The sequence below is a fragment of the Gymnodraco acuticeps genome, unplaced genomic scaffold (assembly GCF_902827175.1).
Source record: "Gymnodraco acuticeps unplaced genomic scaffold, fGymAcu1.1, whole genome shotgun sequence".
Taxonomy (NCBI): domain Eukaryota; kingdom Metazoa; phylum Chordata; class Actinopteri; order Perciformes; family Bathydraconidae; genus Gymnodraco; species Gymnodraco acuticeps.
In genome coordinates this window covers 1,102,872-1,130,453 of record NW_022991187.1, presented here as the reverse complement: position 1 = coordinate 1,130,453, position 27,582 = coordinate 1,102,872, and the positions used below count along the sequence as shown (strand labels likewise).

General features: G+C 40.8%; 3 protein-coding genes across 10 annotated transcripts in view; 1 reads left to right on the top strand and 2 right to left on the bottom strand.

Moving 5' to 3' along the window:
- Positions 1–8,896, top strand: part of LOC117561030 (membrane-associated phosphatidylinositol transfer protein 2-like) — a 54,259-nt gene extending 45,363 nt beyond the window's left edge. For 7 of the 8 annotated variants that reach the window (XM_034238226.1, XM_034238225.1, XM_034238222.1 and 4 more), the window contains 8 exons: positions 435–583; positions 683–799; positions 1,372–1,488; positions 1,583–1,731; positions 2,455–2,604; positions 3,300–3,480; positions 3,585–3,713; positions 5,783–8,896. In XM_034238226.1, coding sequence (XP_034094117.1) covers positions 435–583; positions 683–799; positions 1,372–1,488; positions 1,583–1,731; positions 2,455–2,604; positions 3,300–3,480; positions 3,585–3,713; positions 5,783–6,151 — 1,361 coding nt within the window. In that variant the 3' untranslated portion in view covers positions 6,152–8,896. The remainder of the gene's footprint in view (positions 1–434; positions 584–682; positions 800–1,371; positions 1,489–1,582; positions 1,732–2,454; positions 2,605–3,299; positions 3,481–3,584; positions 3,714–5,782) is intronic. The other variant, XR_004571276.1, reaches the window with a different exon arrangement.
- Positions 8,897–8,984: 88 nt separating this feature from the next.
- On the bottom strand, positions 8,985–17,644 carry arl6ip4 (ADP-ribosylation factor-like 6 interacting protein 4). The gene is given in 6 exon segments (XM_034238247.1): positions 8,985–9,567; positions 9,650–9,719; positions 9,868–9,985; positions 14,631–14,900; positions 14,903–14,995; positions 17,322–17,644. Coding segments are annotated over 6 exon segments (762 nt in total). The 5' UTR covers positions 17,476–17,644; the 3' UTR covers positions 8,985–9,510.
- A 2,140-nt stretch (positions 17,645–19,784) lies between these two features.
- Positions 19,785–24,294, bottom strand: mthfd2 (methylenetetrahydrofolate dehydrogenase (NADP+ dependent) 2, methenyltetrahydrofolate cyclohydrolase). The gene is given in 9 exon segments (XM_034238241.1): positions 19,785–20,393; positions 20,483–20,608; positions 21,130–21,159; positions 21,162–21,221; positions 21,306–21,413; positions 21,506–21,658; positions 21,877–21,999; positions 22,129–22,313; positions 24,090–24,294. Coding segments are annotated over 9 exon segments (1,014 nt in total). The 5' UTR covers positions 24,170–24,294; the 3' UTR covers positions 19,785–20,244.
- Between the last annotated feature and the right edge of the window lie 3,288 nt (positions 24,295–27,582).

Genomic DNA, 27,582 nt, shown 5'->3' with positions numbered 1-27,582 from the left:
ATTCATTCTGAAATCAACCTGAAGCTACAGCTGTTTTCTTTACGCTGTGTCAAAATCCCAAAACTGGACACTGCTCTTCCAGAAAGCCTCTTTTTCTTCCCATTTACTTCCTGATGTTGAAGGGTTTTTACTTCCATTGATTAGGAATAATGTATGAATCTATCAAATCTTTCTTCATCTCAATACTAACATGAATAACCATCTTCAGTTGCTCATATGACCATGCGTCAGTTCTAACTATCTCATTCTTCTTTTTGCTCTGGGATTTCATGTCAATAACAAATATAAACTACCAATTTCCTTCTTTTAGCTGAAGAACATCTGGGATCGGTGATTTAAATTGTCTTTTTGCTTTAGCTTCAGGGGTGTTGCACCTCTGGGTGGCATGTTTCAGCTTATGTATTTGCACCCTACTCACTTGATTCCCATGGCAGTGGCGGCACGTTGGTGGGGCACGAAGCGGCTGGACTTTGCCCTGTACTGCCCCGACGCCCTGACTGCTTTCCCCACCGTGGCTTTACCGCATCTCTTCCACGCATCGTACTGGGAGTCCACCGATGTTGTGTCTTTCCTCCTGAGACAGGTGAGTCAACATCAGATGACCTGCCACTCTTTATGGCCTGTTAACAAGTGAGTCGTCTTCAGAGATGCTGAGGATGAGTCATTGAAATGTCTCCCGTAGGTCATGAGGCATGAAAACTCCAGCATCCTGGAGCTCGACGGGAAAGAAGTGACAGAATTCACCCCCTCTAAACCCCGGGAGAAGTGGCTCCGCAAGAGGACTCTCGTGAAGATCAGGGTAAGATAAGATAAGATAAGAGCTTTATTAATCCCTAAGGGGGAATTTAGTAGTTCCAATAGCAACAGGGTAAGAATGAAAAACATGACAGAGATTCGAGATTAATACAATTAAAGATAAAATCAAAGATAAATATACAAATCAAATGATATACAGTTAAGTAACTTTAAAATAAGAAATTAATTCAAATGAACATATATACATATTTTGGTCATATATACATATTAGATATATTTACATGTATGTGTGAAAACAGTGTGTTTTTTCAGTCAAGGGCATCACATCTACAAAAACGTCAATGTCAGTGGAAACATAATCCTGAATCCCTTTCTTGCCAAGTCATATCTCATATAAAAAGAGTAATTACCATATGAGAATGAGTCTAAGAGTATGGCAGGAGATAAGTTACTAGAGTGGATGCGCTAGATAAAACTGCATTTAGAGAAAGGATTAAAGTAAAAATGCACGGAAAGACTTGGAAGACAGCGGAGATTCGGCTTGCTCACCTGCAGTCATACATGCTATAGTGTGGGAAAGTTACCATTTACATTTCTCTCTCCCTCCTTTGACAGAACGTGACTGCCAACCACCGTGTGAACGACGCTGTGTTCACAGAAGACTTGCAGCAGGTCCTCACAGGTCGCTTCATGTACGGCCCTCTGGACATGGTCACCTTGGCCGGGGAGAAGGTGATATATATGTTCTTCTTTTACACCACAACAGCTCACAGAGACTGATGTCTGCATGTGTAGTTTTTGCTCATGTTCGTTTGATGCTGTCCAGGTTGACCTCCACATCATGACCCAGCCTCCCTCAGGAGAGTGGATTTACTTCGACACAGAGGTCACCAACAGTAGTGGCCGTGTGTCTTTTGTCGTCCCGGATGACAAACGTCTGGGCATCGGAGTCTACCCGATCAAAATGGTTGTCAGGTGAGATGAGACCATTTCACAGCAGACATTTTATTAATGCCTGGCCTGCCTAATCAATAAAGGATTGCCTTGAGTCTTATGTAATATATCAAAATGAAAACTTGTAGAGTTTCCAGTTTAAGGTTTTACGTTACATATTTTATGAACATAGTCGCGACAGATTCTGCTCTTAGACAATCTTTTATCTATTACTGGTTATCTGATTTGGTTAATCTTTTCTTTACACATCAAAGTGGAGAGGCTCCAATCATCTTATAAACCTAGCTTGGTTTTCAAAAATATTTCAAATCCATAACAAAATGACTTTAACAACATCATTTTAAATGTGAGCGAATTGATGATCTTATGATAAATGTGTAACCCCCGGTACACTGGTCTTAAGTGTATGTTGGTTCCCTGTGTTTAAAGGTGTGGTTGCTTGTGCTCAAAAGCTGGTGTTGTCATGCTGTATAAATGTTGTGTGCCCCTGAATTGAAATTGATATACGTATGTTGAACTTTTGTTAGAGAAAAACAAAGTTGCTGGCATTTTTAATTGTCTTATTTCCCTGTTAACACCCAAACAGGGCCTAGAACAAAATCCTTAGAGCACTGAATTATTCTGTTATCGCTTTAGCTCGGATTGTTGTTGTGTTTCAGTGTCCTCAAGGTTCCGTAAACAAAACCATTTGTCACTTGGTCTGTCTCTTTTGTCTTAATCTCTGTTGTTCTTGTTATCCCTCAGGGGCGACCACACGTTTGCAGACAGCTACCTGACAGTCATTCCCCGGGGAACGGAGTTCGTGGTGTTCAGCATCGACGGGTCCTTCGCTGCCAGCGTGTCGATCATGGGCAGCGACCCCAAAGTGCGGGCCGGAGCCGTGGATGTTGTCAGGTGCCTAGAGGCCTTTTACTTCTCTGGTTTTAAACAGGGCTGTACCAAATAGTGAAACACTTTGAAGCTTTATTCATAATGTTGACATTTAGAAAAAAATAATTTTTATTAATTATGTTAAAACCTGGTTTTCTGCAAGGTTGCAAAAAAGAAAGAATTACACTTTAGATTATCAGAATTATTTTAGAAATAGATTCGAGTGGTGGCTGCTGAGGATTGTTCCAGACGTGTGGCATCAAAACATTTCTAATACCTCGTTGGTAAGTCATGAAGTCAAAATGTACTGGAGGAAAAAAGTAATGTTTTTCAAAATTCACAACAAAGACAAATTCTGCTTTAGTCCGATCTGGTTGGTGTTTAGCCTTTTGAAAAACCCATTCTCACTCCAGTTGAAGAGAGGCCCACAGCGGAATTACCAGGGAAGACAGCAACCAATTTAACAAACAAACAATACTCATTTAATCCAATGAATCATTTGAGTCACATTAAGGATTTTGTTCATTAAAAAACACTTTTTTTTTAAGGGTGATGATGTTATGACGACAATCATTCAGAAACCTGAACAGAAGCTTTGAATGTACAGAAAGACGTTCGGCACAGCCCTATATTTAAACAAGAGCCTCCTTCAGATGACATTAGTGTCTAGCGTTGTAATTCATCTCTAAATCCTGATCTCCTGTTCCTCCTCGCTGCAGACACTGGCAGGATCTGGGTTATTTGATCATCTACGTGACGGGTCGCCCGGACATGCAGAAGCAGCGGGTCGTGGCCTGGTTATCTCAGCACAACTTCCCCCACGGCATCGTCTCGTTCTGCGACGGCCTCGTCCACGATCCGCTCAGACACAAGGCCAACTTCCTCAAGACCCTGACCGAGGTAAGCTCTATGTTTGAGAAGCACCAGTTTGTAGTTTGGACTTATGTGCAAAGAATGAAGAATATATATGAAAACAGTGCTCATATTGATTTGACTGACTCCAGGTTAACATGAGGATTTTCGCTGGCTACGGATCAACCAAAGACATCTCAGTCTACACCGCCATCGGCATCCCCTCCTCCCAAATATACATCGTCGGTAGACCTTCCAAGAAACTGCAGAGCCAGTGCCAGGTACCGATTCTCTTTTGGTCTTGCTTTTCAGATTAAAAATCACTTATTTCAAGTTAGATTGTTTTTTATTTTTTGCTCAAGGTGTTTTTATTTATTTCGAGTGACATAACATCTAATAAATGTACACAAATACCCCCCCCCCCCCCCATGTGTTATATTATAGCATTACTGTACCCTAATAATGGAGAATCAATTCCATACGTCTACAAATGCAAAATACAATAGCACACAAAATGCAATGAACCAAAAACAACAACATCAACAACAACTAGTAAGAAAGTGGTCAGAAAAACCAACAAATAACTATATTCAATTTAAATATGCTAAATATAAAATATCAGGTGTGTCCTTTTTCTCAATACAGCTTAAAAATGGTTGCCATAAAGCATTTTGACCACAGCCTCTTGTAGAATAGCACAATTCCTAAAATGCTAATGATGTCTTAATGCACAGCCTTAAGGTTGGAGGAACCTTTTACTTTGACTCATTTAACTGAATAAATAAATAAATATCGCTATGTTGTGTTTTTATCTTTCATTCTTATCAAATCAAATCAAATTTTATTTCTATAGCACATTTAAAAACGATTTTCGGTCGAGCCAAAGTGCTGCACATGCAGATAATAAATAACACATTCCTACCGATGTAAACAGAAGACAATAAATTACAACATCAAATATAAAAATCAAACACAGGGAAGTGTCATGAGTCGTGCTCTGCTCTGATTAGAAGGCCAGGGTGAAGAAGTGAGTTTTTAGTTTAGATTTAAAAACCCCTAGGGTCTGGGCCGACCTCACATGGAGGGGCAGAGTGTTCCAGAGCCTAGGGCCAGCCGCAGCGAAGGCTCGGTGCCCTCTGGTTTTTAGCCTGGTTTTAGGCACTACCAGTAGCAGCTGGTCAGCAGACCTTAACGCTCTGGCTGGGGTGTAGCGCTGGAGGAGTTCAGCTATATAGGCCGGAGCCAGCCCATTTAGTGCTTAAAAAACAAATAAAAGGATTTTAAAATCAATTCGGAACAGAATTGGAAGCCAGTGTAGTGAGGCCAGAATTGGGGTGATGTGGTCACGCTTTTTGTGGCCAGTGAGGAGACGTGCCGCTGCGTTCTGCACTAGCTGCAGGCGTTTAATTGAGGCCTGGTCCATACCCACGTATAGAGCGTTGCAATAATCGAGTCTCGAGGTCACACAGGCGTTGATAACCCTCTCCAGGTCTTTAAAAGATAAAAAGACTTGGTTTTGGCCAATACTCTTAATTTAAAAAAGCAGGATTTCACTACGCTGCTGACCTGCTTGTCGAATTTAAAAGTGTTAGTAAAAGTCACTCCAAGATTCATGACAGAGGGGAGGATGTTTGTTTTAAGAGGACCCAGAATGTCAACAGAAGAGGCTGGAGGTTGGGTTCTTAAATAGTTCAGTTGCAGCAGCCAAAACTCAGAGGTCTTTGCCAGCCACAGTATTGTATTTGTATTATTTTATCCTGCAGATCACGAGAACAGAATCAACAGAACTGCTATCTTGTGTCATATATTGTATGTTTATTATACTTTTGGGATATTTGGAATATGGCTTTTCTCTGGTTATCCCTAAGCTGTAAATGAGGCGTTGAATGTGCTCATAGATAATCCTCCTTAGGTTAAGTTCTGCTGCGCCGTTAGAGGGAGAAGCTAATTGTAAATGCTGTACAATACGCTGTCAGGAGTAGGCTAATCAAAGTCAGTCAAAGTCAACTTTATTGTCAATCTTCCAGTTTGTGTGTACAGACAGAGAGATCAAAATACTGTTTCCCGCAATCCCGAATATAAAAACAAATGTATAGAATATAAAAATATGAAAATAAAAATGTGTGCAAATATTTATGTATATACACAGTCAAAGACACATTTTTACACGTGCACACATTAAGACCTAAATAAAAACACAACAATCAATATATGCAAAATAACAGTCACTTGAATATTTTGAGAATGTACATTAGTGCAGATTGTCCATCGAATGTGCATTATTGCAATATTTAACTGAACAAATAAATATCCATGGATGTATAACGCGTGTCTCTGGTCCTCTCCACAGTTCATCACAGAGGGGTATGCGGCTCATCTGTCCCAGCTGGAGTACAGCCACCGCTCTCGACCTGCTAAGTCCAGCACGGCGCGCATGGTGCTGCGTAAGGGAAGCTTCGGCCTTGGCGCTAACAGCGACTTCCTGCGAAAGAGGAAGCACCTGCTGCGCACCATCTCCTCGCAGCCGGCCCCCAGCTCCCCGACGGGCAGCGTCCACAGCCGGCCCGAACGCACTCAGAGCCAATCGGACGGCGAGCGGCTGGAGAACGCTCACAGCTACGGGCCAGGGGGGGCGCAGCGCAGCATGAGCATCACCGCCAACTGCTGGGGGCGCAGCAGCAGCACCAAGATGGAGCCCGCCATCCTCAGCCCCAAGTGACACTGAGAGGGGGTTGTAATACAGGAGGAAGACTAATGCAAAGACTGAGAAACACTGGGGTTGGAGATGGGTCAATGCCACAATGAACGTATGTGCTACAAACCACTGTTTATGAACTAATGCCAGTCACACTCTACACAGATATTTATGAACAGAGGCTTTATTTATTACACAACACACACACAACTCAACAGGCATTTCAAGGAGCAACTTCCTGAAACAGGGACACACACAATAGATATTATATTGTTGAGATCCAGACTGTTTCTACTGTCTATTTATCAGTCTATTAAAGTCTATACAACAGGCTTTTAGACTGAAGATGGTTACAGATACAAGCACCCCAATGCTGTATTCTAGCAAACAAGACAAAGTGGTTACAGACAGCCAGTATCAGGTGTAAGTGCTGATCCTGTAACCAACTACTGCCACAGCAAGCACAGCAATTCATATAGAGATCAACTTTGTGCTTAATAGTTTTAAAGATATGTTGTTTTTATGTGATAATCAGATATGTTCACGTCTGGGAGCAGAGCTGAGAATCAGGCAAAACTGGATTGAATGTCTGACCAAACACATCCAATCATTAAGCCAACAGTTTTAGGAGGACCATTTTTTTAAAATCCCTTTTGCTGTGTGAGCCAACATGAAATCATTGAATCAACTTGTTGCATTTATAAGCAGTCCAGTTTTGCTTGTTTTCTGGCTGCCCCTCAGACCAAAGAACCATCCAAATATCTCATGAAGCAAAACTGCAAAATGACCCTTTAACTACGGCTGCAGCTGAAACCTTTCCTGGGATTTTATAACATTTCACCGCATCTCGCTACGCCGCTGCTGAACCTTCGGAAATGTGCGACTCAGCACCTGTACGGTTAACGTGCCAAAGCCAACCGTGTAGAACGATATGTTGCACATGAACAGAGAGGAAACGATTAAGGTGTACAAATGGATTGTGTAAGTATGTATTTGAATGGCTTGTACATATTGCTTTACTACAGTGCAGATCTGGTATCTGGTCCACTGAAGACCAGCTTCAAGTGTCTTCTTCGGGGGAACACCGCCTCATTCAGGATACACTTCAATGATAATAGTTGTTGTTATTTATGATTATGGATATTTTAAACATGTATTGATTTTGTGAACCAAGTGTGTTTTTAGATTACTTTAGCTATGTTGTGTTTTTATCTTTCATTCTTAAATAGTTCAGTTGCAGCAGCCAAAACTCAGAGGTCTTTTGCCACAGTATTGCATTTTTATTATTTTATCCTGCAGATCACGAGAACTGAATCAACAGAACTGCTATCTTGTGTCTATGTTTATTATACTTTTTGGATATTTGGAATATGGATTTTCTCTGGTTATCCCTAAGCTGTAAATGAGGCGTTGAATGTGCTCATAGATAATCCTCCTTAGGTTAAGTTCTGCTGCGCCGTTAGAGGGAAAAGCTAATTGTAAATGCTGTACAATACGCTGTCAGGAGTAGGAACACAGAGCTCAGACTGTGTCACGCTGTTCACCTGTTATTTCCGAAACACATTTGTGATTTATTCATTCAAATGATGGTTATTTCCCCCTCAAATAGGCCTGCAGAGAGCTGACTGCGATGGACCAATATGGACTCAAACGTAAGGGAAACGTGCAATATTTCTCAACCACAAGACCAAACAGACTGTGTTGAGGAAGTGTCGCAACGCATTGACAATCAGATCAACAGGCACATATTCTATAGCGATTACATTGCAGAGGGAATCTGAACACATGAGCAGCACTCAACAAATTCATAGGCACATTTATAGTGTGTCAAAATAAGTACAAAAGTGCCACTGATCTGATAAAAGTATGAAATATTACAGTAGGTTTTCTACTGTGGACTGACATCCTCAATCTCAACGTTGACTTTTAAGTCACCTACATTTAAAAGTGACCCAGAAATCAATATGTTTTACCCTCTGAAAAGAATTAGCCTTTAACAAATCCTTTTAATGTTTTAGCTGTTATTGAAAGGATCGAGTTAATGGTGGGTTTGGGGGGCTGCTGAATTGTATAGTGTTATACTGGGAGGTGTTTCTAGTATTTTGTCTACCCCTTTATATCAATGAGGAGAGACGATGTTAGATAACTCAGAGTAGATCTCAACGCATAAGAAGGAAGGACGTTATTACAAACTGTCGGCTGCTGATTGAAGAACGGCTGTTTGATCATTGGGGAAAAACATGCTGTAAAACATGCACTTGTCTAAAGTTGGAAACTACTGAACCATACGTCCTTCCTCAGAGAACGTGTAGAGGAAGCAGGACGTTTCCTCTGGGCAGACGTTAGCTGAGTTTCTACTAACTCACACACGATCAGAGGCCTTACACTTCCCTCTTATGCCTTACATTGAACATGTGTTGTGAGGCCTTGACTGAACGCTGCTCACTCCCAAATTGACTCGATGGAAAAGAATAGACTGTTAGTCGAACGGACATTTTTTCCTCAAAATGCTTTGGCTTGTTTTCACTTTAAAGGAAATATTTCACCAACATTAGGCAATCTGTCTCAAGCTCTGTTCCCCGGGTTAATGCAACGCCACCACTGTTACATCCGTTAGCATTCATAGGCTGTACATACATATGCAACATACCTTGGTAAAAATGTCATTGTACAGGGTGTGTATCTTGTAGATTTTTGGATAACTTCATTGTATCCATTCCCTTGTGTTTTTATGTACAGTGTATACAGAACATAAAAAGATCAACTCAGTCATTCTTTGCCTTTTTTCACAACACTGTCTGTGGAGTCATTTGGTTCAGCATCAATGACCTGGATTATTCAAATAAAGGAGCATTGATATAGTTAAGAAAATAACTTTTATTTCTCTGGAAAAAAGTTACACAAATACAGATTTGTTCAGAGAACCACAATATGTAAAATATGTATGCAAAAGAGTCAGGAAGGATGCTTGACATTAAAAAAAACATTAATCAGTTTCTAATTAAACAAATATTTGATTGGTCAGACTGTTTGAAGTCACAAATCATCTGAGTAACGGACAACCTTACTCGCTGGAATTTACCTTAAATGCAATCGACAAAATGCTTTAAAACAAGGAGATGAATAAATAAGCAATAATCAGCGAATTATCAAACTATTTAGGACAGTTTCTTTTGGAGATTTCAGTAGACTTAAAATAAAACTCCAGCACAGATTAAAAAAGGCAAATCAATACGAGAAGCTGGATGTCCCTGGAGGTCGTAATGTAGGTAGTGTTCATTACGTGCCGGCACATGTACCTACACTACAGTAAACTGGCAGAGGCGAATTATATCAGATTCAGCTTATTGAGGCTTTACTCCCGAGGAACATCAGGGCTTCTTCTACCTGTTGATTCCCAGTTTCTTCTGGAAGGCGTTCCCATCTCCCTTGGTGGATTGCTATGGGACACATGGAAGTTCACTGTTAGACATGAGGGAACACTTATTGCACAAAGTTTCAAATTGGACATTTCTCTCGTACCTTGTGGATTTCTTTGTGTCTGTCTTTCGTGACCATCTCCTCTATGATCTCCCCTTCTCCTCTCACCAATCTGAAAGAACATAATAACTTTTAAAGGGTGGTGACTTGGCTTTAAGACTGAGATGGAGGTGTTTGATCGCCCCAGGTGAACTGCTCCTTTACACTTCATTGTTGTTGATTGTGAATGATTCTAATAGTACTCTTCAGCTCGGGCTCACCTGGTGCGTCCTGTTTCTGGATCGACCACTTTGCGGATCACGCTCTGCCGGGCGTCGTACTCTTCTTTAGTGAGGGGCCTCTTGGTGGCCAGCCGGGCTTTCTGCTCATCCGTCATCACTGCGGAGGAAAATGGAGAAAAATACAATAAATACGATATTTTTGTCTTAAATCTGATCATTCTATATAACTTCATCAACCAGAGGGTCTATTTAAAGGGGACCTATTGCACACATACAAGAGTGACTCTTAGGGATGCTCCGATCGCCAATTTCGGGGCCGATCGCCGGAATCAGTATCGGCCGATCCGATCGAGTGGGCGGGGGCCTAAATGGAAGATTTAAACATCACTTTAAATCTTCCATTTAAAGTGATGTTTAAACTCAGTTAATGGGGCTCATTCACTGGAGCTTCCACAAACAACAATCAACTTAATTATTACATTCAAATGATGTACATTATTCAAGTTTACATTCACTTTGGATAATAACACGGGAGAAATGAGCGGAAGCGCTCTCTTTTCCTCTCTCCCTCCCCCTCTCTCCCTCTCCTGACAGCCTGTCAGTATTTCATGCAACTCACTGATCTAGTAATGAGTGACCCGACAGTGAAGAATAAATATATTTATAATAACTAGTTTAGCTTGTTCCAGAGGTAGATAAAATAGCTAATTATGTTAGGTCCAGTGTTGGGACTAACGCGTTACAAAGTAACGCGTTACTGTAACACCGTTATTTTTGGCAGTAACTAATACTCTAACGCATTACTTTTTAAATGCAGTAACTCTGTTACCGTTAATACATGGTGCGTTACTCCGTTAGTTTTTTTTATATAGTCAACAGCCAGGCGAACAGAGATGAGAACTGTACTTAAGTACAGTACTTGAGTAAATGTACTTAGATACTTCCTGTGTCACATGCGGAGACGGGCTGTGGGCGTGTTTGTGTTGTTTACTAACAAGACTATCATGGCGGCGGCGGAGCTCAAGTGTAGTTTCTCCACCTGGAGATATTCTCACTATTTCACTTTTGTCGAGCACAAAGAAAAGAACGTTTTTAGTTAAATGTAAGTTGTGTCTTGGCGGGTCAAAGATCCTATCTACTGCCCAAACCAGTAATTCAAATCTCTTAAAATATCTGCAAAAACAACATGCTGGGACGAAGCTAGTAGCTAAGACCACAGAGACTCAGCCGACGCCACTCCACCTCCACCTAAGCAACAGCGGCTGGATTTTAACCAAGGGACTGCTAGCCAGGGAAAAGTCGATAAAGCCATTGCACGGTATGTTGTAGAACACATGCAGGCTATTGCTACAGTGGAGTCACCCGCTTTCAGGGAGCTAGTTAGCATGATAGCATGTCCGGGCGGCACACGGCATATGGGACGGAAAACTTTTTCCAACTACCTGGAGAAAGAATATACAAAAATGGAAAGCCAGCTAATATCGATGCAATCCAGATTGCATATAATGCATGTCAAGTTGATCAACAGATTGTATTATACTCCAATGCAATAACAGTACTGAAATGAAGGCTATAAGGGCATTAATGGTAGACATTTTATCAAGTAACGAAAACGTTACTTTTCACAGTAACGCATTACTTTTTGTGTAAGTAACTAGTAAAGTATCTGAGTTACTTTTGAAATGAAGTAACTAGTAATGGTAACTAGTTACTGGTTTTCAGTAACTAGCACAACACTGGTTAGGTCTAACTCTTGTGTGTTTCGCTCCGCTTACCGGTCCGGCGGGCGGAGCTGCAGGATTTCTGCTTCACACACACGTTGCATACCGCTATTTTACTGTCTTTTTCGGACACCTTAAAATAATGCCAGACCGGTGAAGACATTTTGGCGAGCTTGTTTTGCCGCACACAGAGAAAAGTGTCATGTATTTTACGTCATGCGATCGGCATGTTTAGAGAGCACCGATCGATCGGTAGAGAGTGAGTATCGGCCGATATCGATCGGTGACCGATCGATCGGAGCATCCCTAGTGACTCTTGTACGTCTTTTATACATGAATATGTGTCCCCGGTGTGTCAGGGAACTCACCAAGTGTCAAAAATACAACCCTCTCTCTTTTCCTCTATCCAGTGCTTCTCAAAGTGTGGTCCGCGGACCACTGGTGGTCCGTGAGTGCCCCCTAGTGGTCCGTGAGTATATTGGTAACATTTCACATTTGAAATAAATAAATACATTTAAGTTTTCCGCACTCTCGCGGGAATATCTCCACAATGGAGCGAGCTTAAGTTTCACTTTCGATTGCATGATATAGCCCAGCGCAACACCTTCATCACACATGTTGCCACTTGTTTGTACCATTTTCAGGCGATTTGTAATCTGTTCTAAAAATGTGTTTTTGGTTATTTGTGGAGTTAGGTGGTCCGCGAGTGTTTTTTCATTGGTTAAGTGGTCCTTGGTATGAAAAAGTTTGAGAAACACTGCTCTATACCCAAATCTCAACAACAAAAAAAGGGCTGTAACGGATCTAATACAGACTGATCCAGATTTGAATTATTTTCTACGTCACAAAAGGGGTGCTCCGCTTAGTGGTCAATTCTCCACCTATCAGGAGAATGAGAGGTTGGGCCACGACCGGCCATTGCAGCTCGAAAGCGCTGGAGACGCTGTAGTACATATGCCAGGCCTGTAAGTGGCGCTGTAGTCTGCCACAAAAGCAGCGAAGAAGACTTCCCGCGCATGGTTGCCCTTCTGTTTATTCTCCCTCCCCGAGGCAAGCGTTTGCGGCGCCTCCTGCTTTAAAACAAATGAATAATAACTATATATAATATATATATAATTTCCCCGACTCAGACTGCAAGGAATCTGGGTGTGACCCTAGATAACAAACTGTCCTTCACTGCAAACATCGCTGCTACAACCCGTTGCTGCAGATACACGCTTTACAACATCAGGAAGATACGTCCCCAGCTGACTCAGAAAGCAACTCAGGTTCTGGTCCAGGCTCTCGTCATCTCACGCCTAGACTACTGCAACTCCCTCCTGGCTGGTCTACCTGCATGTGCCATCCGACCTCTGCAGCTCATCCAGAATGTAGCGGCTCGTCTGGTCTTCAACCTTCCTAAATTTTCCCACACCACTCCGCTCCTCCGCTCCCTTCACTGGCTTCCGGTAACTGCTAGAATCCTCTTCAAGACAATGGTACTTGCTTACCGTGCTGCGAATGGATCTGGCCCTTCCTACATCCAGGACATGGTTAAACAGTACACCCCAGCGCGTGCACTACGCTCTGCATCAGCCAAACGACTCGTTGCGCCCTCGCTGTGAGGGGGACCCAAGTTCCCATCAGCAAAAACACGTGGGTTTGCTATCCTGGCTCCAAGATGGTGGAATGAGCTCCCCATTGACATCAGGACAGCAGATAGCTTGCACATCTTCCGGCGCAGACTGAAAACTCATCTCTTTCGACTCCACTTCGAGCGATAGAACTATTAACAAAGCACTTATATACTAATAAAGGACTGGCTTATCTAAAGCCAGTTGAGTAGCACTTGAAATGTTTGGCTCTATGAAACCTGATGTACTTATATGATTCTGTTTTCTTCAAGGTTGTGTCTTCCTGGTCGAATGTACTTATTGTAAGTCGCTTTGAATAAAAGCGTCAGCTAAATGCAATGTAATCATATGTAAGGGATAATGTGCAGCTACGCGGTCATTATGGGGAAAAGAACACCGACAAGCTGATCAGGAGCCCGACGCGAAGCGGAGGAATCTAGATCGGCATGAAGGTGTTCTTTTCCCCATAATGACCAAATCGCTGCACATTATCCCGCTTATTAAATGGCCACATTCGCAACAAAGTAACGACATGACTCCCAATATTATTTGAAATGCTTTTATGGATTTAGTAAATGATTTTATTAATTAAAAAAATAGTTGTATTGATTTAAATTGACATGCATCCGCTAAGAAAAATAGTCCGTTGTTACTGTTTGAACTAACGTAGCAACGGCAGGAACTACTTTGATAGTTTTTTATTACAGATTTGAAAACATCGTTGCTTGCTTTAAAAGTAGCACAATTCATTATTTCAAACCTTGGAAAGTATCTAGATATCCCCGCCCTAATGCAAAAGTAACTGGCAACTGAATATGTGTCTCCGTTTGATGTCTATGTCTGGACCGCTGCGTAAAAAGGAGGGTTTCTGCCCCGTTACTTCTCTTCTTACTTCTATAAGAATAAAACACGGAGGACGGAGATCTCTTTTTCTCCCCCTCTTCTGACAGCCCAGCAGCTGATCTCAGAGCACGCTCCCCTCTCCTGCAGGGGGGCGTGGTCAGCTGCAGTTCACAGAATCAGCCCCCTGCAAAAACAGCGCTAGAAAGAGCAAATAGAGCGAAATGAGGCATGGCTAAAATGCAGGATCTGTTTGGTATTTTGAAAAAAAAACTATATTTATATACTTTATATAAGTATGGCCCTACAATATATTGTTAAAATATAGCATGATATGTCCCCTTTAAGCAATAGCTCACGACAGGCCGTGGTATAATGGTCATTATATCACAGCTAAGGGGCGTGTTTCGGCCCGACATTAGTTTCGTAATGGACGTAATGTAACAGTTGTAACGGTTGTAGCTGTTTCTCAGACGCGGAGGGATACATGACTTGTGAAAAGTAACTACAATTCTACCCCTGATATATACGCTCATTATATCACGGCTAAGAACCAATCAGATTGCTTGATTTGACTTGTCCGTTTTATAATAACATATATATTAGAAACACTGAAGTGATGTCCCACCTGGTCCCAGCTCCAACGCCCCCTCGTCACTCTGCCAAACCTCCAGGAACGATGGAAGCTTCTCCGCTGGAGGACTGGGCAACACCACCTCCGCTTTCTTCTTCTCCTCCTCCGCTTTCTTCCTCTTTTCCTCCTTCTTCTTCTCCTTCTCCTCCTTCTTCTTCAGCTTCTTCTCCTTCTTCTTCAGCTTCTTCTTCTGCTTCTTCAGCTTTGCCTTCTTCTTCTTCTCCTTCTTTCTCTTTGCTTTACTTTTCTTCTTCTTGTCTTTTCCTCACTCGACGAGGTTGAAGATGACGAGGAAGAAGAGGAAGACGTTGAAGAGGAAGAGGAACTTCTTTTCTGCTTCTTTTTTTCTGTTTTCACATCTATGGGAAACAAGAAGTATAACAGAGTTACTTGATAAACACACTTTCTTTCGAGTTAAAGGCAGGGTAGGTAAGAATGGAGAAACCAGCTTGAGTGCGCTAGAATTTGAAAGTACACAACTGAAAAAAATCTGCCCCTTCCTTCAGACTTCCTCACAGAGCCCCTCCTCCAACACACACGAACGCACACATGACCAATGAGGGCAGAGATAAGTTTGTGCACAGATGGAAGGCTGACAGGCAGGTAGGCCATCCAGTTATTTTAGCCGGGCCGGCTCAGATGATTGGTCGTGCTTTTTACAGCGCCACGGCTTCCACAGATTAAATATTTTATGTATTTATGTCAAAGCATGTGAATTACCTACCCCACCTTTAACGCCTCCAAATGTATTGTAATTTATTTGTTCATTTTTTTAAAAACATATACATGACAAACGAAATAACAAATGGACAAAAATGAGTTAATAGGATCCTTATAGTGATTCAAATAATAAGCAGGGAACATAACGGTGATACATTTACAATAAAGGATAAATATAATCAGTGGGGTGGGGAAAAAATGAGGGGAAGTCAATAATACGTAGGGCTGCTCAATTAATCGTATTTTAAATCGCAATTACGAATATGGCTTGCAACGAATACGAAAACAACGTAATCGAAATAAAACGATTATTTTTTATTATTACTTTTTTTTTATTGGTTTTTCAGTTTAATTATACTTAAAGTTCAGGGTAATCAACTGTTAAAAAACATACTGTTCTCCAATAAATTGATGTTTTCAAAGTAAATGGATAATCGTTTTTAATAATCGTGATATCAATTATTGACCCAAATAATCGAGATTATGATTTTTGCCATAATCGAGCAGCCCTAATAATACGTCCTTTTTTTTGGGTCGGGGTGGTCAATGTCATAACGTAACCAGATGAGTGATTACAGCGCCGGTATAATTTGTACACACATTTGTATCATACAGATGCAGGACTTACACACGCCTGTTATCTAAAACAAACAGGTCCGCACGCACTCTCCTGCCGAAACTCTCGTCTTATTAATTTAAGCATTTTCTTATTCATTTAGGCTTCCCTTGGCCTCCAGGAGAAAACGCCACTGCAACGTTATTGTAATTTATTTTATTTGTTCATTTTATATACATGACAATTAAATAACAAATGGACAAAAAATAGTTAATAGGATCCTTATAGTGATTCAAATAATAAGCGGGTAACATAACGGAGATGCATTTACAAGAAAATATATAACACGGATTGAGTGTATTTACTTTTAAAGATAGACCCAACCTTTAAAAGAAAAATATTTGTTTAGGAAACTTCGATTCTGGTTAGTTCTTGTTGGGGCTTTAAATATGGAAAGGTTACCCACCAGAATATTTAGATGTATTATCTGGGGCACCCAAAAGTTATATGTATTGGTGTTCATTTAAAATAGTCTAAATGTCGAGTGGCCGTAGTCCATTTTTGGATATTGGTCCAAAAAACGTACAACATTATGGACCATTCCTCTGAAGCACATGTGTCAAACTCAAGGCCCGGGGGCCAAATCAGGCCCTTGGTGGATTTAATTTCGGCCCGCAGGATAATTTCTAATTACTATTAGATCTGGCCCGCCGGTATATTGCAAACACACCTTCACTCAACCCTGAGGGTTTCCTCAGCTCAGAGCCTGAGCCCAAACATTGATGAACTTGCACCCAAGATGAGATGCCAAGTATCTGCTTGAGCTAGCATCACAGAGCAGCACACTGAGTTTAATGGATGTTTCCTTCTGCACTTTGTTTCTTGAGACAACAGGGCATGTTTGGTTTTTTTCTTTGAGGGAAATTGTTTTTTTGAAGCTATTGTTGGCCTGTGGAAAAATGTAACCATAAGAAATGACTGAGGAAAAGCTGCAGATAGAGCCATAAGAAATGAATGCAACTGATTATTTAATGTTGTTTTTATAGGCAATAATTTAAGCTTTGTTAGTTCCAGGTTTAATATGTGCAATAAATTCATTTCAATAAGTTCTGCAATAAACATTGAACCAGTCCGGCCCTCGACTAGTACCGAATTTTTTTATTTTGGCCCACTGTGTATTTGAGTTTGACACCCCTGATCTAAACAGACTATAGATCATAAGAATTATACACATGTTGAGTTGAGCTTTATTTAGCAAAGATCTTGTTGAATATCTTGATTTTAAAGGATTGTACAGGATGATTTTTTTGGGGTGGGGAAATTATATTAACACGTGTTTTTACCGGCATCGACATAAGCAATTAATTTCCCAGCAGGATTAGACTTGTATACATGTTTTCAGTCCTCACCTTGGGTTTTGAGAGAGGGTTTCTTTGATGACCTGCTGCTGGAGGAAGAAGACGACGAGGAATCAGACGAAGAAGAGTGAGAGCGTTTCCGCTTCTTCTTCTTCTCTTGTTTCTTCTGTCGGCCTTCTCGTTCAGGGGATTTGCTGCAATCCATCACGGAGGAAACAAAACCGAGATCAATCCGAACAGAGAAGCTGAATGAAGATTCTCAAATGTGAAACTGTCTAACAACAGCAGCAAGGCTGGGTAAGTTTACGGAAGTGTGTGCGTCTTTGATTTCCGTCCGTACGAACACGGACGCGCAATATTAAGGTTCCTAGTTCCTACCTTCCTGTTGTCCTCGGTTGTCCTCGATGTCGGGTTAAAGATTTGTTCTATGAAAGTGCCAGAAAAATGATATGCGTGCCTGTATACTACGATAAAAACAATTATGATCACCTTCATTAGGTTTTGGGTTTTATTTAAGTTTATGGCATCTGCAGTCTAGTCAAATCAGTCAATATTTTAGCCTTTCTTGAATCAGAAATTATATTTTAATTTGTCTAAAGGAGGTCTTTTAACCATACATTTCAAAAAAGAAGAGTAAAACTTGTAATAAGTCAGAATAAGGTTTGCTTAAAATGTATAACACAGGTTTGATTATTTACACTGTACTGTATATATGTTGCATAGTTGATAGGAAGATAGCACAAGGTTTAACCCAGCATATGGACACTATATTCACTATTTTTTACATATTTACTTTAGTATTTCCATGTTTTGCTTCTTTCTACTTCACTATGTTTCAGAAGTGAATATCTTATTTGTTCCTCCTACATTTATTTAATCACTCGCAGTTACTAGTTACTTTGTAAACATAGTAACACATATATGCTGATATGATATAATTTAGCACTTTACTACTAATCTACACAGTATCTAAATTTGATCCAAATTGACCAACTACAATAATGTATGTATGCATGTATAAAAACAGGATAATGTAATAACCATGACAATAAAATACTGTAAAAGGATCCATTCTGCATAACAAGTACGTTCATTGGATACTTCATGGGATTTGTACTTTTACTTTTCTGATCGGAGTAATTCTTCCAACACTGCATATGGACATGGTTTAAATATGCTTATTTATTGGTAACTAACCTAACCACTACTTAGAAGTATTTTTAAATGAGGGGAGATGACTCAGAAAGTACATAATACTTTTAATCCAAATGTAACATGGATATGTTACTCATATTCTACATACCAAAGCAGATTAATTCAACAAATTCTTGCATCTTTGCGCTTAAAAAATAAAAATTACTTAGAATTTCGCCTGCCTGGAAGCGTTTTTTCCTCTTTTATAAATAGCAAACAAAAAAAACACATAACAACAATGTTCCTGCTATGTTAAGTATACAGAGAAAGTATGATATCAATTCTGCTTTTAATGTCTCCATTTCGGCAACATAAAGGGTAAAAAAAACAGATAAAGAAAGGTCTGTCCTATCTTAAGCAGAGGTCCAAAGATAAAGCTATGAACTCAGTGAACCCACCGACGCCACCTGTTGCTCTCAGTTAGTTCCCACTGTGACCTGTAACCTCTGCACCGAGAGGAAAATGGGAATTTTAGAAAGTCAAAACAGACTAAGAGGGCTTTTTTAGGAATAGAGCGGTGTTGTGGGAAATCTTTTCAAGTTAGTTCATAAATCAGGATATGGATTAAAAAGGGGGTAATAATGTAGAAAAAACATCTGGTGTGAAGTAAGGTTACAATCTAGTGGTGGTAAATTGTACTAAAGGCGAAGATGGGAACATGTAGTTATTCAATACTGGTACTGAGAAGCAGTAACCTTTCATGATAGTAACTGAGGAGTAGGTTATATTTGGTTTGAGTGCATTACACACGGAGCAACGCGACCAACAACCAATCACATGAATCTCCCGCCCCCGACATACAAAGCAATAGCAATGTTAAAACGAAGTAAACTAGATATAAAATCCCAAACAGGCAAAAACCTACCAGTTTCACCCACTGTCTCTGCCACCTCCCTCCATGCCTGGCTCCTCCGGTTTGTATCCCGGTAAGTTATTAGCTACTGGTCATAAAGAACCGGCTGATTTGCTACCGCAATAACTAATTTTCAGGAATATAGAAAATGAACTGCGGTCTGGCTCTCCCAGCTTGCACGCGGTTTGATTGGCTAGCGCTTGTACTGTCAGATTTGCATAAACGGGATTTGATTGGCTGACGCTTCCACCTCAGCTTCAAAAGTTGAACATTGCTCAACTTTTGAATCCTGAAAACCTTCGCTTTGCTTCCCCGCAATGCAGTTCGGCGAAAAGCGAGGCAAAGTGACGTCACCCCATTCAAAGTAAGCGATGGAAGATTTTTTTAACGCTGCTGTGTGGAAGGGCCGTCATGCTCACTGCTCTACAGCGTAAATGAAGAGACGATCTTAAATAAAAAAACATCAATGTGAGAACATATTTGCAAGATTTATTTCAAAGTTTTTACAAAGGCAATTGTGAATCTTTAAAGCTTGAAAAACACACTTGTTCCTGATGATGTTAGCCCTTATCACTAAAGTAGCACAACAGACAGGCCTCAAACACTGTAACCGGCCTCCAAACATTTTTAAATATTATGTCAATGTAGTAATAAATAAAATAGTTGTCCTTATAACCTCAGAGAAATACATTGCAAATGATCAATACTTAAAATGCTGCATGAATGAATGTAACAGTCTAAACATGGCTGGATTTGAAGTCGGAGAGGTTAAAGATGTCAGCAGCAAGGAGCCTTAGAGCTATCATCTTTCCAGTCCGTGTGCAACGGGAGCTCGGTGGATTGCTCCAGGTAAAAAAAATAACGGAGGGGCTGTAGTTTTAGGAGTGGGTGGAATGTGTTGCTGTTGCAGGGATGTTCTTTCACCCATTAGGACGCAGCCGCCATGCGGATCCTCTCCGGGGGAAAGAGCAGAACGTTCTTCGCTGCCTTGATAGTGTTCTTCATGAGCATTGCTACGGTCATAGGGCCCACTCCTCCGGGAACTGGGGTAATGAATCCCGCCTTCTTCCTCACGCCTGAATATAGACAGAGGTAGGTATGAGGTTACAGACACCAGAGATGGCCAACACGCTGAAATAAGATCATGTTCGCTTTCCCTTTTTACCTTCGAAATCCACATCTCCAACCAGTCTGATCTTCCCAGTGACCGGGTCCTGCACTCTGTTGATTCCAACGTCAATCACTGCCGCTCCCTCTTTGATCATGTCCGGGGTAATGAGGTTTGGAATTCCTGATAATCGGGTAAACAAACGGAGCAATATTAGAGAGAAAACTCAGTATACTTGAAAAAAAAAAAAGCTTTAAAGTTGCACTTCGCCCACAAAATGACCGTTTGTATGTCAAATAATCACCCTGCGTTGCCTTGAACTCTTGGGAGTGTTTCTCTTTCATGCCTCTATGGGGAAACTATTTAACAACAGCAACCATAATAAAAGCTAAGTTTACAAACTCTCACCCAACTCATACAGTATAATCAACACTTTGCATTGATCCAGTTGTATTTGGAAAGCATTGGGATAAATCAGACTTAGGTTATACTCGGGAGTTTGTAAACAAATGTCTTTGTATAGTTTTACTGTCATTTGACCAATTATTCTTCGTTTACAGAGAAGGCATGCAGGAAAAGTTTTTCTTCAAGAATTCAAGGTAACAGGGTGAATAATTAATATAACATTTCAATTTTATGTGGGAAGTATTGCACTAATCATTTCAGTTTATTTAGGATGCAGACAAACAAACAGTGAGACGAACCTGCAGCAGCCACAATGATATCAGCGATTTAGTGTGCTGGCTGAGTTGCTCCTTTGGAGTATGTCGGTGGGAAATGGTTACTGTGGCATCGCCTGCAACAGAAATAACGTATAACTTAGTATTCATACTGCATATTAAAACCGTCGATCTTTAAATGCACATGCACAGTAACCTACCCCCGGGCCTCTCGTGGCGGCTGTCTGTGTGCAGCAACATGGCGATCGGCATGCCCACATTCTTGGAGCGTCCGGCAACAACAACATTCTTCCCAATAGTAGGAATACCTAAAAGAGGAGAATTCAGATCGTTGGTTTAGAAAGTTGCTTAGCTGCATTTAACACTAAGGATTAGAGTTATTAAGTTAGCAAGTGGTTACCTGTGCGTTTGATAATTTCCCAGACTCCCCAGGGAGTGGCAGGAAGCATGGTGGACTGATCCAAACACAAGCGACCCACGTTCACTACGTGAAAGCCGTCCACGTCCTTGGTTGGGGAAACTGCATTACAGATGGCCCGTTCATCAATGTGATCTGTCAGAAAACAAAGGAACGTTAAAGTCAGGGACGCTAGATCTCAAAGGTCTTGTTCAAGAAAACAGATGGGTTTAGTTTTAAAATGCATCTTATTGAGGCTTATATAGGCGTTTTACCATTAACAATAAAAACAATGATTGAGGTCTAACATTATCTGCAGCCAATGAAGAAATCTATACTCTATTTTAAATCCTTCTCTTCCAGTATCTGTGTACCTGGCAGAGGCAGCTGGACCAGCAGCCCGTCCACATGATGGTCTGTGTTTAGTTTGTAGATCAGGTCCAATAACTCCTCCTCGCTGATGTCTGACTGCTTGACAATTGTCTCACTTGAGATTCCTGTGGGAGGTTACAGTGAGAAAACAACTTAAAAACACAGGCACTTGTTCTATTGTTATTATATTTATCTTTTTTTTTTTCTAAATGCTGTTTACACATACGTATGAGGGCTGTGGGTGTTTTTCTTACCGACATCAGCGGCAGCTCGTGTCTTATTCAGGACGTAGGAGTGACTGGCTGGATTTTCTCCCACCAGAACCACACTCAGGTGGGGTCTCCTGTGGCCGGCTAAAACCATTTTGTCCACGTCGACACGGGCTTCTTCTCGAATCTGCCGTGCTAGTTTCCTTCCTGAGATGACCACCGCCTCCTGTCTGAGAGTTGGAATACAGAAAGATTGGAGTCAGATGAGAAACAGTCACTAACTTACTTTACAAACAAGCTGTGATTCTGCTGGTATTCAGGCGCAGAAATAATGGGGAATCCGTCATTCTCAATGTAATGCTGCGTTCACACCGGACGCGATGCGATGTTTTGGGGGCGGCGGGATTACATGTAAAGCCAAGGATTGCATTGCATCCGGTGTGAACGCAGACTGCAAGTGCTTACTTGTTTATTGAACTGGTCCCACACGTTTCATAAACCATATAAATGAACTAAATAAACTAAATAAACAGGGACAACTAAGCTAATATTTTCACAGTCTTGCCTACTATTAATCTTCACAGGGCTGATCTAAGGTCATTTATCAACTGGATTTGGCCTCTTTGCCAATGAACAGACATTTGAAACCAGAGACCTGTAATTTCAACCATCCAGCCTTGGTGAGCATAAATTCAAGCCTCTAAAATTAGACGCAGCACGTCTGCACCTGATAGAAGAGTATGTGCTTCATAGGCACTTGTACTGTAGAGTTCAAGTATGAGCAGTCAGTATGAGTATACGAACCAGGTTGACTTGCTTTGTCGAAATGTCAGAGTAACTAGGGTGGTTTTGTGTTATATAACAACAGAGAACCGTAGTTAATAACTGAAGAGTAATGAACCATCAACAGTGACGCAACCACCCTTTTATTCTGCCATAACTAATTAAACCTCACAGAAATGTATCACATCTTTGGGCCAAATGGTGTTACGACTATGGGCCAGTGTACCAGGTTCAAGGAAATGTGTTGAGAATACAGAGCAGCAAACGACTCTTTAACCTCATACGAAGTTAAACAAAAAGCCAGACTACTGAGGGGAAAATGTCTATTTTCAAATGTATTGCCCCATAGTAGTGCTAAATAGCCCATGTTGTTTGAGACCCACCACAGAGGAGAGTTGTCCTTTTGTATGTTTTTCTTCTATTGCTGTTGATGCATTTTTGTATTGTATCTGAACATGCAACTTCTTGCTGTGAGTATTTTTAAAAAGGAAAAGCTTTTAGAGTTCTTGTCTAATCATGCGTTTACTTTAAAATGCTTAAAGTTACTTTAAGTAACTTTGTTGAGATACATGGTAATAATGCATGACATGTTAAATGCACTAGATTATCTATCATGTGCATCTGGAGCTGCAGATCATGTGCAGTGGCCAAACGAGTTTTTAAGGCGGGTGTGCGACATTAGATAATTAGATTTACATCAGTCATGCTGAACTCGAGACGTTTCCAATAAGTACTCGTACGATATGCTGAAAAGTTGCTTTGAGAGCTCGCCTTCTCATAATACCACATCATTTTTATATAATCACATGTCAGGGATTACAAAACGGATATGCATAACTTTTCTATCTGGTTCAGACCATTGACTGTTTTAAGAGCAACACCTTGGTCTCCAGCTGGATCCTGGGTCCCCAAACCTCTGGCTGCAAGCACTGAGACCGATTTCATCAGCCAGCCAGTCGGCGGCTGCAATGTTACCGGCAAACCGCCAGAGGTGCAGCACAAATGTGACAGAGTAGGAACATTTAGTCCGACAAAATCTATCAAATCCACCACACAAAAACATACAATGTGATATCCACGCACACGCAGCACTGTAGACGACCGGTCATTAAAGAAATAAACGTAATAAACCATTTTTAATATTTCGCCTCATGTTTGAAGAAAAAAAAAAACGCGCCGAACATTATGCTCTTAAATGAAAAGAGATTGAGGATCGCACTCACCTCGGGGCGGACGTGTGCAGCTTACAGAGTTGGTGCTGGGATTGTTGGCACAGTTTCCTGAGGGTCCTGATCGCTGCCATTCTGACGGGAGAAGAGATGCCGCGGCCGGTCACGTAACACACAACCCGGGCTGACAGAGCTGAGTCTGTGGAGGAAGAGGCGAGGGGCAGCGAGGCTTTAAAGCCCTTCCCCCTGCACTGCGTCACTGTTGATTCTGCTGCCACACCTCCACTGCATCATAGATGACGCTCTCCATTTCCACTGAACTGAACTCGCACCTTCAGCCACAGGGAGGAAAAATGAGGCCTGTAATATTCAAATTCTACATGTAGTGAAGGAAATAAACTGAAAATAGGCAGGGAAAGTACACAAGTAGCTTCCCTCAGAATGATACTGTATTATACAGTAGCCGAGTGAATGTACGCTACTACTAAAAAACAATTATTCATTACTTTTCCTAAGGCACTAGGTAAATGTAGTGGAGTAAAAGTACACTATTTACCTCTGAATTGTGGTTGCTTGGAAGTCAAAAGTAGCATAACAAGGAAATACTCAAGTAAAGTACAGGTCCCTCAACATTGTACTTAGATACAGTGTATGAGTATGTTTTTGTAAAATATTTAAATAGTTTGACACATTTGTGACCTAAAGAATTAGTCCAATAGTTATATGTCTTGTCTTGTGTGTCATGTTTTGCTTTTTGTCTTTTTGTTTATGTATGTCTGTAAGTTGTTGCTATTGTCGGGACCCCCTTGAAAACGAGATGGTGCATCTCAAGGGGTTTATCCCAATGAATACAACATTTCTATATATATTTTTGGAGAAGCATTTTGTTAAAAGTTGCTTAAGCTGTTAACTAAATGTTAACTAAATGTAGTGGAGTAGTAGATGAATAATGAAGCATAACATGGACATACTCAAGTAAAGGACAAGTCTCTCAAAATTGTACTTAAGTGCAGTATTTGAGTAAAAGCACTTAGTTACTTTACACCACAGTTAATGTGTCTACTACTTTATATTTTATATATTTTACTCTGTAAAGACTGCGTAATTCTTAATTGTGTCAGATGTTTGGCAATCCATCCCCAGTTATTTAGTTTTAGTTTTGTCTTTTCCTCCTTTTGATATATTTTTTTTTGTGTTGGTAGTGGGTAACCCTTGGCCTTTTTGTTTATGTCTACGATGCAATCGACTGGCAGCTTCAGACTATTCTCAGGAATTGTCAATGTAATACCCAGCTTGTTCCCCCTTTTCTTTCTCTGGTACGCCATGTAAAGGTTTCTGGTACCTACTTACTGTATATTGTGTATGTCTTTGCTTTATTGTAACTAAAAGAAAAATTCTAAATAAAGTAATCAATCAATCAATCAATCAATCAATCAATGTTTATTTATATAGCCCAATATCACAAATGTTACATTTGTCTCAGTGGACTTTACAGTTTGTACAAAATATCAGTATGACAATACGACACCCTCTGTCCTTAGACCCTCACATCGTACAAGGAAAAACTTCCGAAGAAAACCCACAGTTTAAAGGGAAAAATGGGAGAAACCTCAGGGAGAGCAACAGAGGAGGGATCCCTCTCCCAGGACGGACAGACGTGCAATAGATGCTGTGTGTAAATTGAAAAGATAATACATTTGCAACATAGGTAGTCCGAATGTTTGGAAATGCATGTGTGTATAATAGGAAGATGAATCCACGAGGATATCCATCCAGGACCTATGATCCAGGACCACAGCCACGACTCAAGATCCAGGGCTCGCGATCCAGAACAGAGGAGCGCAGGATCATCCATGACTCCGGATCCCGGCGTATATAGACACCAAAAAGAAAGAAATTTGGGGAAGCTGGGTTAATCGGAACATGAGAGTACACAGGTATAGACAGAGAGAAGGAAGAAGTAAGATGTCCCCCGACAAACTAAGCCTATATCAGCAAAACTAGGGGCTGAATCTAATCAGCCCTAACTATAAGCTTTATCAAAAAGGAAGGTCTTAAGCGCACTCTTAAAAACGGATAGGGTGTCTGCCGCCTGAACACAAACTGGAAGCTGATTCCACAAATGTGGAGCTTGATAAGAAAAGGCTCTGGCTCCCATTGTACTTTTAGAGACTCTAGGAACAACCAACAACCCTGCATTCTTGGAACGCAATGCCCTAGGACAGTAGGGTATAATGAGTTCTTTAAGGTAAGATGGCGCCTGCCCATTAAGGGCTTTGTAGGCGAGAAGAAGGATTTTAAATTCTATCCTGTGTTCTATAGGGAGCCAGTGTAAGGCAGCCAGAACAGGAGTAATGTGGTCCCTTTTCCTAACTCTGGTTAGTACACGAGCTGCAGCATTTTGAATCAGCTGAAGCGACTTGACTGACTTCTTGGTACACCCTGATAATAAAGAGTTACAATAATCCAGCCTTGAAGTAACAAATGCATGGACTAGTTTCTCTGCATCGTTTTGAGGCAAGATATGCCTGATCTTTGCAATGTTACGTAGATGGAAGTAGGCGGCCCTTGAAATTGATTTTATGTGGGCGTTAAAGGATAAATCCTGATCAAATATAACACCAAGATTCCTTACAGTCTCACTGGAGGCCAAATTAATGCCATCCATAGTTAGTATATCCTTAGATAATTTGTTTCGTAGATTCTTCGGGCCAAGTACAATAACTTCGGTTTTGGTCGTGTTTAACATCAAAAAGTTTAAGGTCATCCACGTTTTTAAGTCCTTGAGGCAGTCTTGAATTTTATTTAGATGATTAATTTCATCAGGCTTGATTGATAAATATAGTTGAGTATCATCCGCATAACAATGAAAATGTACAGAATGATTCCTTATAATATTGCCTAACGGAAGCATATATAATGTGAACAAAATAGGTCCGAGCACTGAGCCCTGTGGGACTCCATGGCTAACTTTGGTTTGCGTGGAAGATTCATCATTGACACGTACAAACTGAGAGCGTTCAGATAGATAGGACCTAAACCAGTCTAAAGCAGTTCCCTGTATGCCAACTAAGTGCTCTAGTCTTTGCAATAAGATATCATGGTCGATAGTATCAAATGCAGCACTGAGATTGAGCAAAACAAGAATAGAGACACGTCCCTTGTCAGAGGCTATTAGAATGTCATTTGTGACTTTAACCAGAGCTGTCTCTGTGCTATGATGTGTTCTAAAGCCAGACTGAAAATCTTCAAATAAATCATTGTTTTTTAAGTAATCACACAGCTGTTTTGCGACCGCTTTCTCAAGAATTTTTGAGAGGAACGGAAGATTGGAAATAGGTCTATAATTGGCTAAAACCTCTGGATCGAGGTTGTGCTTTTTAAGAAGCGGTTTTATCACTGCTACTTTGAATGATTGTGGAACATAGCCTGATAATAAAGACATATTCATAATATTTAATAAATAAGTGCTAATTAATGGAAAAACTTCCTTCAACAGCTTAGTTGGAATTGGGTCTAACATACACTGTCATAGTCTGCTCCATCA